Source organism: Mesoplodon densirostris, chromosome 4, assembly GCF_025265405.1.
Source record: "Mesoplodon densirostris isolate mMesDen1 chromosome 4, mMesDen1 primary haplotype, whole genome shotgun sequence".
Classification (NCBI taxonomy): domain Eukaryota; kingdom Metazoa; phylum Chordata; class Mammalia; order Artiodactyla; family Ziphiidae; genus Mesoplodon; species Mesoplodon densirostris.
Window position 1 is genome coordinate 1,610,517 of NC_082664.1, and position 12,499 is coordinate 1,623,015.

At 63.9% G+C, this 12,499-nt stretch overlaps 1 protein-coding gene across 1 annotated transcript; it reads left to right on the forward strand.

Annotated features, from left to right (window-relative positions):
- Positions 1–3,938: 3,938 nt before the first annotated feature.
- NUDT14 (nudix hydrolase 14) lies at positions 3,939–11,710 on the forward strand. Its single transcript, XM_060097858.1, has 5 exons — positions 3,939–4,062; positions 7,101–7,144; positions 7,741–7,805; positions 8,007–8,244; positions 11,434–11,710. The coding sequence occupies exons 1-5, from the start codon at positions 3,982–3,984 to the stop codon at positions 11,672–11,674; spliced, it is 669 nt and encodes a 222-aa protein (XP_059953841.1). The 5' UTR covers positions 3,939–3,981; the 3' UTR covers positions 11,675–11,710.
- Positions 11,711–12,499: the final 789 nt, after the last annotated feature.

The window sequence follows — 12,499 nt, forward strand, 5'->3', positions numbered from 1 at the left end:
ACACGGCTCACTCCCTCTGCCTTTCCGGGCCCTCCGCCTCTGAGGAACGCCCTGCCAGGCCTCCCTCCAGACCCCCACCGTGCCCCCTGTCCCCAGGCCCATGGCTAGGCTGCAGGGGCCTGGTCCCGACCTACCACAAAGGGCCCCGGGACTGGAGCCGACGGGCCTGGTGTCCACGGCCAGCGTGGAATGCTCCGGAACGGTCTCACTGGTGTATTTTTCCTTCTTTAAAAAAAGTGAACTGAAATTCACATCAACCATCTTACCTTGTACACTTCGGTAGCATTTAGCACGTTCACAGTGTGTGTAGCCACCAGTCTCCCTGGTTCCACAGCATTCTCATCACCCAGAAAGGAACTCTGTCCCCATTAAGCACTCACTCCCTGTTCTCCCCTCCCCCAGCTCCTGGCAACCCCTAATCTGCTTCCTGTCCCTATGGATTTACCTACTCTGGACGTTTCATATAAATGGATCATATAACACGGGACCTCTTGTCTGTCTTCTTTCACTCAGCATGACGTCTTCAAGACTCCTCAGTGTGGCAGCACGTGTCAGAATTTCATTCCTTTTTTAAAAAAATTTTTATTGAAGCAGACTTGATTTACAGTGTTGTGTTACTTTCAGGTGTACAGCAAAGTGATTCAGTTACACATATACATATATCCACTCTATTAGATTCTTTCCCACATAGGTCATTACAGAGTATTGAGTAGAGTTCCCTGTGCTGTACAGTACGTCCTTATTAGTTATCTATTTTATAAATAGGAGAGTGTATATGTCAGTCCCAATCTCCCAATTTATCCCTCCCCCCATCCCCCGTGGTAACCATGTTTGCTTTCTACATCTGTGATTCTATTTGTTTTGTAAATAAGTTCATTTGTACCTTTTGTTTGTTTGTTTGTTTTTGCCTGCGTTGGGTCTTCCGTTGCTGTACGGGCTTTTCTCTTTTTTTTTGCGGTACGAGGGCCTCTCACTGTTGTGTCCTCTCCCGTTGCGGAGCACAGGCTCCAGACGCGCAGGCTCAGCGGCCATGGTTCACAGGCCCAGCCGCTCTGCGGCATGTGGGATCTTCCCAGACCAGGGCACGAACCCGTGTCCCCTGCATCGGCAGGCGGACTCTCACCCACTGCGCCACCAGGGAGGGCTTTTCTTTAGTTGTAGTGAGTGGGGGCTGCTCTTCGTTGCGGTGTACAGGCTTCTCATTGCAGTGGCTTCTCTTGTTGTGGAGCATGGGCTCTAGGCACGTGGGCTTCAGTAGTTGTGGCACACAGGGTCAGTAGTTGTGGCACACAGGGTCAGTAGTTGTGGCGCACGGGCTTAGTTGCTCCACGGCATCTGGGATCTTCCCGGACCAGGGCTCGAACCCATGTCCCCTGCATTGGCAGGCAGATTCCCAACCACTGAGCCACGAGGGAAGTCCCTGTACCATTTTTTAGATTCCACACATAAGTGATACCATATGGTATTTGTCTTTCTCTTTCTGACTTACTTCACTCAGTATGATCATCTCTAGGTCTGTTCATGTTGCTGCAAATGGCATTATTTCCTTCTTTTTTATGGCTGAGTAATATTCCACCGTATATAGGTACCAACCTTCTTTATCCACTCTTCTGTTGATGGACATTTAGGTGCTTCCATGTCTTGGCTATTTTAAATAGTGCTGCAATGAAACATTTCATTTCTCTTTATGGCTGAGTCACATTCTTCTGTGTGGCTAGACCACACTGTTTATCTGGTCGTCAGCTGATGGACACGGCTTGCTCTGACCTTCTGCTATTGTGAATACTGCCAGTATCTGTTTGAGTCCGTTTCGAAGCCTTGGATAGACACCCGGGAGCAGAACTGCTGGGTCACCCAGTAACTCTATGTTTAACCGCCTGAGGAACTGCCAGGCTGCTTCCTGCAGGGGTGGCACCTTGCTGACATTCTGAAGGCACACGTGTTCTGCATTCTACACTGCAAGCTGTCTCAGCCTGCATCAATGTCAAATGCTACTTCCCCCCAAATGTGAGCAAAATGATGCTCTGTGGAGTTGCTGGTTCTTCCCTGCATCTGAGCTGCAGCTTCCTGGGGCCAGCCCAGCCAGTGGGCGGAGGGGCTGGGAGCAAGGCTCCTCCTTGGTCTGGGTCGCTGCTGTGCAGGCTCTGTGGTTTGTTCTCATTTTTCACACAAACACAGGAGGAAATGGCCTGTGTTCGAGGTAGGGAGCACACCCTGGGTCCCGCGTGTGTGGAGGAAGAGGCCCGCCTGGCTGTTGGGCAGGATAGGCCCAGCTTCTAGGATGGGCTCTCTGGCGGATCCTCACTCTGGCCTCCAGGACACTATGTGGCCGGGCCAAGGCTGGGAAGTGCACTGCCGTACAGAGTTATGGGGGTGATGGCTAGTCTCTTACGATGGCCCTTATAAACCATGTGTCCCAGGTCTCCTACCCTTGGGAAGCACCCCCCACCCCGGAATCTGGGGTGGCCAGGACTTACTTTCTGGCCCATAGGACGCAGTGGAAATGCTGCTGTCAGACATCCCGGGCTGGGTCGTGAGAAGCTCGGCCCTGTGACCGTGGACTGGGGAGCTGCCATGGGATAATCCCACTACTCTGAGACCGCCATGCTCCCAGGAAGCCCAAGCCGGCCACACTGAGAGGCCACGCTCAGGGAGAGGGCCAGCCAGCCACCCAGCTAGGGCACCAGACATCCTGGACGTGCATCCCTTCAGAAGATCCCACCCCAGCTGCTACCTGACCACACTGCAGAGAAGCCCCAAGGAGGAGCTGCCCAGCTGAGCCAGGGCCATCCACAGACCAAGACAGAGAGGAACAAAGAGGGGCTCCAAGCCACGAATTTTGGGGGTGCTTTGTTACACAGCAATGGATAACGGGGACATGGGAGTCAACTGCAAGCCCACCTGGGCTGTTCCCCCTGGGGCCATAGTTCAGAGAGCAGGTGCAGGTCAGGGCTCAGCTGCCCCACCCCACCATTTGTGCCTGTCCCTGGGGAGGCAGTGGCCGCATTTGAAGCAGGTCCTTGGGATCCACATCCAAGCAAGGAGGGGGCCCTTCCTCAGCAGGGAGGGGCCTCTTGGGGGAGGGAAGAGCACTTAGTTGCCTGCCGAGGTGGAGGAGGGGCAGCCCCGGAGACAGCGAGTGGCAGCTCCTCCCAGTGGGGCGGGGGGGGGCAGGGGGACAGTGTGGCCCAGGCCAGCCCCCCGCCAGCCCGCTGGAGCCCCGCGGGGAGGGCCTGGCTCTGCCTAGACCCTGGTCCCTCTCCCTTCCCGACTCAGGCTCCTCTCATCTTGCCCTCTTTCCAGAGCCTTCTCTCCCTCCACCCAGGGGCCCCTAGAGGTGTAGCCACTCTCTCCCCACCACGGCGCACGCAGGACCCGGTGCGCAGCCCCGAATCCACCTCTGCCTTCCTCCTCTCGGGGCTGGGCGGCGAGGCAGCTGTGACCGCCAGCTTCTCTCTTCAGGGCCTAGTCGCTCCTTCCCGGGAGGCCCGCCCCCGCCCCGGACGACCCAATCTCGGGGTATGGTCAGCCCCAGTGGCGGAGGCGTCCGCTCGGCTCATCCCCCCTTCCCCCAGAGCTGCGCTGCGTCTCTCTGCCCCCAACCAGGACGCCCAAGTCACCCCCCGACTCCAGCACCGGCGGTCACCTAGCAGACCATCCCCTCCAGTTGCGCCCGCCCCGCGCTGCCGCACACTCGGCTGACCCCCCCTGTCGCGGGGCCCACCTGGCGAGCCTCCCTCCCTGCTCACACCCTGCGCGGCTCCGGGAGTGCGCCGCGGGCACGAGCCCCCGCACCTGCACAGGGACCGGGGCAGGTGCTACCTGCGCGCTGGACCCGCCCTCCCTGCTCGGCGCCGCCCCGCGCCGCCCCGCCCCGCGCGCACCGGGCATGCCCAGAGCCCGGTCACACGCCCGCCCGCTCGAGTCCTGAGTGGACCCTGCCCGCGTCTGCCCCGGGCCCGCGCTACCTCGCGCGCCGCCATGGAGCGCATTGAGGGGGTGGCCGTGGGCCGCTGCGCAGCCTCGCCCTACCTGCTGCCGCTCACGCTGCACTACCGCCAGGTGAGGCCGCCTTCCGCGCCTTCCGCGCCTTCCGCGCCTTCCGCGGCCTGACGCCGGCGCCGGACCCCGCCCACGCGCCCATGGCCCCGCCCATGGCCTCGTGCCCCCGCCCCGCGGGCCCCGCCTCTCCGCCGAGCGCTCTGCCCGTTGACTCCGGGTTCGCAGACCCGTTGAGCGCCCGGCTCTGGGCAGCGACACCTCGGGGGACCACTCATTCCTCTAAGGTTGATTTGCTGGGCCCCGGCCCTTTTTTGCGGTGGGACGTATTGGGCGCCCCGGGGATCAGGGAAAGCTTCCTGGTGGTGGTGGTCTCCGTTCTGGGCAGAGGAGGCCGGCGATGGAGCTGGTGAGCACTGGAGAGCCTCTCCAGGTGGGCTGCCTACCGGGGCGTCACCTCCTCCTGCCGGCCCGGGGAGGGAGTGCAGGACCACACCGCCTCCCGTGGCGCTGTGCAAGTAGTAGGCTCACAGGAAACACTTGTTTGTCCAGTTCGGGCCCCCACCTTTGGCTTGCCACGCCACCGAGTTCCAGCACGCCATCCAGGTGAGGACTGCACTCCTCCGAGTCTGGTGCAGCCCCTCCCTGCCCCCTCATTTAGGACAGGTGGTGCAGGTCTTTGGTGCCCCTCTGCCGGGCTGTCCCTGGCCTGAAGCATCCTGTCCCCCCCCCACCAGGCCCCTTACTGTCACTAACCTGTGAAGCCCTCTTGACGCCCAGCCTGAGAGAGGCTGCACTCCCCTCCCCCCTCCCTTGTCGCTGCTGTCCCGTTGACTCTAGGGGACAGGGAATTCCTATCCCCAGGATGGACCCAAGTTGACAGCACCGGCCTGGGGCAGAAGCCGGGGTTGGTTGAGGGGCAGAGTGCAGGGACACGGAGGTTGTTGCCCTTTCCCTGGTGTTGGCCTGGGGCAGGGATGCCTAATTGTGGCTGCACAGCCTCCAGGGGCTGGGGCTCTGGGGCCAGCAGGTGGGCACAGGGTCGTCCAGGCACGTAACCACTGTGGCCTATGGCTGTGGCACCCTCCCCCACTTCCTGTGGAGTGTGGGTGGGTGCTGGTAACCAAAGCTGAGCCCATGCGGGCGGTAGGCTGCGATGGACCCAGGCTGGGGGCCGGAGTGGTGTTTCCCAGGGGCCATGGGACCCTGGGCTGGGTGGTGAGCATCACTGAGGGGCATCTGCAGCCTTTGGTCAGTAGCCACCCATGGCCAGGGGAGATCTGGTGGGTGGACAGACAGACCAAGCAGAGGCAGGCCACCCACATGGCTCTGAGCGGGAAGGGGCTGTGTTTAAACTCCAGTCCTGCTCCTCCCTCCCAGGGCCCTGGAAGGTGCGCCAGGCCTGGGTCCTGACCCTCTGGGAGGGGCGGGCTGGGCCTCAGTGGGCCCCCCTGGACCTTTCCCTGCACCCTGCCTTGGCTGGACCTGAGGGTCTGACAACTGTCTTGATCTTGATCCAAGAGGGCACCTGAAACCAGCATGAGATGACACTTACCCTGAGGGAGGCAGGGGACACAGCTGGCACATGGCAGACTGGGGGACAGGCCTTCCCTGGAGCTCATCCTGGGGGGCGGCTGGCCCTGGGGTGGCCAGATTGCAGGCAGGCCCAGGCTTGCCTCTTGGGGGTGGTGCCTCACAACGGCCTCCCGGCAGCCCGACCTGCACAGGACAGGACATCGGCTCTCCCTCCTGCTTGGAAACCGCGGCTACTGCCCGTCCGGAACACCTCTGCCTTCAGGCCCAGCTCAGACCAAGTTTTCCAGCTCCCCTCAGACCAGCATGTGGGCCTCTGCCTGTCAGGGCCCACTGCTGGGAACGAATGCCCTTTCTTTGCTGTGGGGCCTGGTGCAGTGTCACCTCCTCCAGGAAGTCCTCACACAGGCTGTTCCTTAGTGTCCTCTCTCTTTCGCAGCCCCAGTTGCACTTTCGGTGTCTCTGGTGCTCAGATCCATGTCTGTTTCGTGGCTCGGACGGGGCCCCAAGTGTGGGGCCAGCAGCTCGCCAGGGCGCAGGGCTGACCCAGTGGCTGAGCGGCAGTGGGCTAGGCAAGCCGGTGGTGGGCGTCCGCAGGGCTGGGCTCTAGGGCCCCAGGGCCAGCCCCATCCTCAGAGACCCCTTGGGGAGGGGTCAGGGCCAGGCAGAACAGCCCGGAGGACGGGAGCCTACTTCACTTAGTGGTGTCCCGCTGGCAGGGTTCTGGCCCCTCAATGCCCCCTGCCGGCTGGAACCCCGTTAGCAACGGTTCCGGCCACCCCCGGTGGTGCTGGCCCAGGCCCTGGCCCACCACACTGCCTTTTGTTCACTGAATGCTGCTCAGAGCCCTGGGAGCTGCTGGGACAGGGTGTCCAGGGTCGGGGAGCAGGTGGGTGGAAGGAAGCGACAGAGCAGCAGGACCACAGGGCACAGGACAGACAGCCCGAGACAGAAACCGGGCCCGGGAGAGGGTCCTCCACTGTCCAGTCATCATCGTTGAATCGTCACGTCCTGCGGGCTGAGCTCCTGCCTGGCGCGGGCACTCCCTTCCCCAGCTGCTCCCGGGGCTGCTGCGCTCTCAGGAGGCCCGCCTGCCCCTCCTGTCGCCCTCTGTCCAGTGGCCCAAGGGAGCTTCAGCAACGAAAACCTGATCTTGCTCTACCCGCGTGGGACCCTCCTGCCCCTCGCCCTGACGGTGAGGACGTGTCATGCCTGCTTCTCCCCCACACCCCCATGGTCCTTCCCACGCTTGGTGGCAGCGTACATCTCTCTGCAGCTTCTCATGCTCAGCTTGTGCTGGGTGGTGGCTCATGCTGTGCCTGGGACACCTTCCCACCCTTTGGCCCGGTTTTCTGCCTCACCCCTTGAGAGCATCAGGCTGTCCTGGACTTCCCTGCCCACCCTGGTGGCTACCCCCGGCCCCACCCGCTGCAGCTCGTCGCTCCCGTGGGCCCGGGGCCGGGACCGGCCTCGGGCGGTGGGTCTGCGTGGCCTCCTCACTCCCTGGAGCACGGCCGCCCGCGCTGCCAGCCCTTCGGCCTCCCTGACCGCTGCCCTGCTTCTTGCAGAATGGCATCCAGAAGTCGTGGGACTTCATGAAGACCCATGACAGGTGAGGGCCCAGCCTGGCTGGCCGCCGGGGAAGCCCCAGGCTGATGTCTGCAGGGACACCGGGCCCAGGGGCACAGAGCCCCACCCGCCTCTGCATGTCTCAAGTCCCCACTTTCCCTGTCGTCTCACTGAGGGGCAGCCCGAGGCCTGGAGCCCGAGCTGGGTCCCAGCTCAGGCCACCTGGACCATGATGGTGGGCAGGCCCTCTCGGACCTGAGGGAGGCTGCCCAGGTGCCCTTGCCCCCGAGCGTCGGGAGTACGGGCCGGATGGCAGCATGGCTTCAGGAGCGTGGCTGGCGGCAGCCGGCCAGTGGGGGCCGCGTGTCTCGTCAGTCACCCGTCCTCAGCTGCTGCCCAGCTGCCCAGCGTGTCCTTCCCACCCCCGGCCTCCACCCTGCCAGCTGGAATACAGGAGGCCTGCGTCCTAGCCTGACTGTGTGACCCTGGCAAGCTGTGACCTGGCCTGGGCCTCAGTCTGCCCATCTGAGCAAGGGACGCCACCTTCCTGGGCTGTGGAGGAGAGGAGGTGGGCTGGGCCCCCAGGGGGGTGAGGTGAGGGCGCTGCTTCTGTGCTGAGCTGGGTCCCTCTCCCTGCAGTGTGACCATTCTCATGTTCAACTCTTCTCGAAGGAGCCTGGTGTTGGTGAAGCAGTTCCGGCCAGGTGAGGCGGCCCAAGTGGGGTATGGGGGGAGGGGAGGCCTGCAGGCTCACGTTCAGGCCCCTGGGGTCCTAGGGTCAGAGTGCAGACATGGGGAGAGGGCTCTAGAGGAAACTGAGGCCCGGCAAGGGGGTCTGGCCAGAGCGGGTCACGTGGAGCTGGCCACCACAGGGCGGTGACCGCGGTCTGCCTTCCCCCAACCAGCTGTGTACGCTGGTGAGGTGGAGCGCCTCTTCCCGGGGTCCCTGGCCGCCGTGGACCAGGACAGGCCCCGGGAGCTGCAGCCGGCACTGCCTGGCTCGGCAGGGGTGACATACGAGCTGTGCGCCGGCCTCGTGGACCAGCCCGGGCTCTCGCTGGAAGAGGTGGCCTGCAAGGAAGCGTGGGAGGAGTGCGGCTACCACCTGGCCCCCTCTGGCCTGCGCCGGGTCGCCACGTACAAGTGAGTGGGGCTGGGCCCGTGGGCTTGGGGGCTGGGGAAGGGCCGTCTGCTGCCAGCGCAGCCCAGGGGATGGGATGAGCTGCCTGGGAGGCAGTGAGCACCCAGTTCCCAGGGGTGTGCAAGCAGGGCGATGGCTCCTTGTTTTTCAACCTTCCCACGCTGGGGGAAGGTTGGACGGAACGCACCTCAGGGTGTGATCTGGGCTGGAACCCGGGGCCCTCAGGGCTAGTCCTGCAGCGTGCTTGGCCCTGTGCCCTCCACCGCGGCGGGGCCGGCTCGGCTCTGGCTCCGGGTGGCAGCTGCTGCTGACAGATGCCTCTACTTCCTGTGGGATTAAGCGCCGGGCACTGGGGGTGGGGGTGAGTCACAGGTCTCCTCTGACAGCGGCTCAGGGGCGAGGGAAAGGCCGAGTCCTGGGCCGGGGTTGGGGGGCGAAGTGCGGCCCGTCCCCGCCAAAGCCCAGGTGCCCGCCCGCCCCTCATTCCCTCCGTCCCAGGACAGGATGTCGGGGTGAAGCCCACCCTTGGCCTGAGGATGCCGCGATGGGTCCCTGACCTTGGTGAAGTCTGGGAGCAGCAGGAGGGTCTCACAGTGTCGCCCCAATGCTGAGCCCCTGGCGGCCTTCTCCAGAGAGGGAGCGGCCCTCCTCGGCCCAGCAAGGGGCCGCTCAGTGTTGGGTCTGGGCCCCCCTCGGCGACACCCAGGGCCTCGTCCGGACGCCCCCGGCCTGGGGGTGGGGGTGGAGTTGACGTTTAGTCCCGGGAACTTAGACGTGGGATTTCTACACCAAAGAGCCAGACATCTTGGTGTGAGGGGCCTCAGTTATCTGCAGGCGTCCTCCGCGTGGCTGGCCAGTGGCCACATGGCCTCTGAGGCTTTGGGGTGGCAGTCCGGGGGGTCGGGAGAATCCAAGGGGCCTGACCTCGGGTAGGGGTTGAGCCAGCGGGCAGGCCAGGAGGAAGGCAGGTGGAGGTGCCCTGGAGGGTTGGGGTCCCCCGAGCGGGTGAGTCTGGGTGGAGTCCTGGCAGAGGGGCTGCATGGCAGAGGCTCAGGGGCAAGGGGACAAGTGGCCCTGGCCTCTGGGCTACGGCCTGATCCTGAGGGTTCTGGGTGCCAAGGAGGGCTCTGGACAGCGAGTGGCCTGCTCAGACTGCACTTTAGAGGTGAGGGTGGCCGGCTGTGCAGAGGCATGGCCGGATGGGGCTGGCGTGGAGGCCAGGGCAGCTCCCGGGAGCCGGATGGCCGGCTGCAGGAACAGGAGCTTGTGCTGCCCTGGGGTAGGGCCCCCGGCTTCCTTCCGTGGCCCTGGGGGTGAGCCAGGCCACTCATCTGCCCATCCCAGGTGACAAGGCCCAGGGCTTGTCTGAGGTCCCCCAGCTGAGGACGTGATTGAGTGAGCGGGGAGAGGCAGTGCCCGGCCTGGCTGGGCACATTCTTCTCGGCGCCGGTGTCCCGTCACACGCCGGCGGAAACTGGGACTGGAAACCCCACAGACCGCTGCTTCCATCAAAGGCGCAGGCTGTAGCTGCCGGCGGAAAAGGGCTGTCAGGAAGGGTCCGAGGGAGATAAGGGGCCGGAGGGCGGAGGAAGCAGCTGGGTGAGGTCAGTCTGGGTGGGGCCCCCGCCTGGGGGTGGGGGGCTTGGGGAGTGGGAGGGCAGCTCCTCCAGCGCTGCTCCCTGCCCCGTGTGCAGGGCGCACCTCGGGTCCGCGTCCACCCTGCAGGCCCTGACTGGCCTCAGCTAACCTCCCGGGGTGGCCTGGGGTCTCCCTTATCCCCTGGATGTCTCCCCAGACACCCTCTGGCTTCCCTCTCCCCCAGCAAACCATGCTCAGCCCTTCCCCTCCTGTCTGTCACCCCGTCCTCATGGCCAGCAGTCACCATGACCTCCACCGGCACCAGTCTGGGCCCCTGCCCTCTGCCTGGGTGCCTGTCCCCCTCCTGGTGGCCAGAAGCCCCCTCCTGGCCACCACCTAGGGAGGGAGGGGACTCCTTGACACTCCTCTCCAGCCTGTGAACCCTGGTCCTGGCCCTGGGGACCACGCCCCACCCCCCTGTGAGCCCCAGCCCCCCACCCAGCCCAGAACAGGCGTCCTGCAGGTGCCCACATGGGAATGCTCGCAGACCCAGGCTGCACCGGCCAGAGCCCCGGGTGCGAACCGGGGCCCACTGTGTGGGGAGAGGCCTGGCTGAGGCCCAGCGTGAGCAGAGTGTTGGTGCTGCAGAGCCACCTGCCAGACTCAACAGCTTTCGGCGACCCCCATTTACAACCTCACGGTTGCTGGGGGTCAGCAGTCTGCTTGCTGGGGACTTGGCCCACTGCTCAGGGTCTCGCAGCCTGACCGCCAAGCTGCGGTCAGGCGTTGGCCAGGCTGAGGTCTACTCTGGGGCTGCGGGTTGTCTTCCCAGCTCCTCGTGGCTGTGACTGAGGGCTCTGTCTCCCGCTGGCTGTCAGCCAGGGGCCCGTGGCCGGCTCCTAACCCACAGGCCCTGGAGCGTGGCCCTCTTACAGCACGGTGGTGCGTGGCCCTCTTACAGCCGGTGGCGCGTGGCCCTCTTACAGCACGGTGGCATGTGGCCCTCTTACAGCCGGTGGCACGTGACCCTCTTTACAGCACGGTGGCATGTGGCCCTCTTACAGCCGGTGGCACGTGGCCCTCTTACAGCATATGGTGGCGCGTGGCCCTCTTACAGCATATGGTGGCGCGTGGCCCTCTTACAGCACGGTGGCACGTGGCCCTCTTACAGCACATGGTGGCTTTACCTCGTCTTCAAGCCTCTCTGACTCTTTCCACCTCTGACCCCTAAAACCGGCAATGAAGAGCTCGCCTGATCACGTCAGGCCCACCCAGGATCATCTCCCCTTTTGATGAACTTAAAGTCACCTGGTTAGGGCCCTTAATTACATCTGCAGAATTCCGCCTTCATCACCTGACCTAACCTCATCACATGGGAGCCTAATCACAGTGGGAGGTCACATCCAACGTGTTCCTAGGTTTCCCCCACACTTGAAGGGAGGGGATTACATGGAGTGTGTACACCACAGGGGGGAATCTGGGGGGCCAGGGGGCACCCTGGAGCACTGCCTACCAGGGGCTGGAAGGAGTGGACAAGAGAGGGCTGTGGAAGGGGCAGGGGTGGCCAGCGGGGCCTGTGTGGATGCCTCAGCACATGCTGTCTCGACCCATAGGTCTGGTGTGGGACTGACCAGCTCCAGCCAGACCATGTTCTACGCAGAGGTGACAGATGCCCAGCGGGGTGGCCCAGGCGGGGGCCTGGCGGAGGAGGGCGAGCTCATTGAGGTTGTACACCTGCCCCTGGATGGCGCCCAGACCTTCGCAGATGACCCGGATATTCCCAAGACCCTCGGCGTCATCTTTGGTATCTCGTGGTTCCTTGGCCGCGTGGCCCCTGGCCTGGGTCCCCACTGAAACCCCAGGGGGTCTGGACGAGCCCAGTTCTGGACACCTGCCCCACAAACCCAATAAAGGCTGGTGTAGCTCTAGCCTGTGTCTACTGACTCCGAGCTGTGACCAGGGTGGGCTGGGGGGCAGGGGAGGGTGCGGTCTCTGTGGAAGCCCCTCAGCTCCACCGGAGCAGAAGCCTTGGCTGCAGGTTGTGCAGGGCCAACTGGGAGCTGGCAGCTGGCAGAGGGTTAGGCCAGGCCCTGGGTAGTGCCCCAGGTTGAGTGGGGGGCAGGGAGGATGGTGCCGTGCAGCGCCACTTCTGGGGGTAGGAGAGGTTGGGGACAGGGGCTCAGCCATGTCAAGCGCTCAGGGCCCACTGGGTACGGGGCAGTGGATGGAGCTGTGGCCTCAGGAGTGGTGGCTGCACCAGCCACGTCAGGAGAGGATGCGGACAGACCCACAGGGCACGTGCTCCCTGCTTCTGGGGCCAGTGAGGGGTCCCCTCCCTGACTGGGGCTCTCAGTAGCCTTGTGTCCCCTGTGTTGGTGATGAGGTCTCACCCCACATGCCAACCTGTGTGTGGTGTAGCCTGAAAGCCCCATAGGACCCCTGCCTTGCACACTGGCACGCACTTGGGGCCGCAGGTGGGCTAGATGTCTGCTCAGCCAGGCACCGAGTAAGACCTCTGTACGTAACGGGTGGGCTGGAGCCCACCGTGAAGAATGTGTGCTGGTCACCATGGTCATGGGTACCTGTGGGCGTGGCTGGGCCATCAGTTGGGGATGAGGGCCCAGCCTGAGGGCCAGGCAGGCTTCTTGGAGGGAAGGCCGGCCTGACCCCTTCTGAGGG

Coding starts and splice junctions, on each gene's coding strand:
- NUDT14 (XM_060097858.1), top strand. CDS start 3,982: ATGGAGCGCATTGAGGGGGTGGCCGTGGGCCGCTGCGCAGCCTCGCCC. Junction 7,806..8,006: donor GGTGAAGCAGTTCCGGCCAG/GTGAGGCGGCCC, acceptor TCCCCCAACCAG/CTGTGTACGCTGGTGAGGTG. Junction 8,245..11,433: donor CGCCGGGTCGCCACGTACAA/GTGAGTGGGGCT, acceptor CTCGACCCATAG/GTCTGGTGTGGGACTGACCA.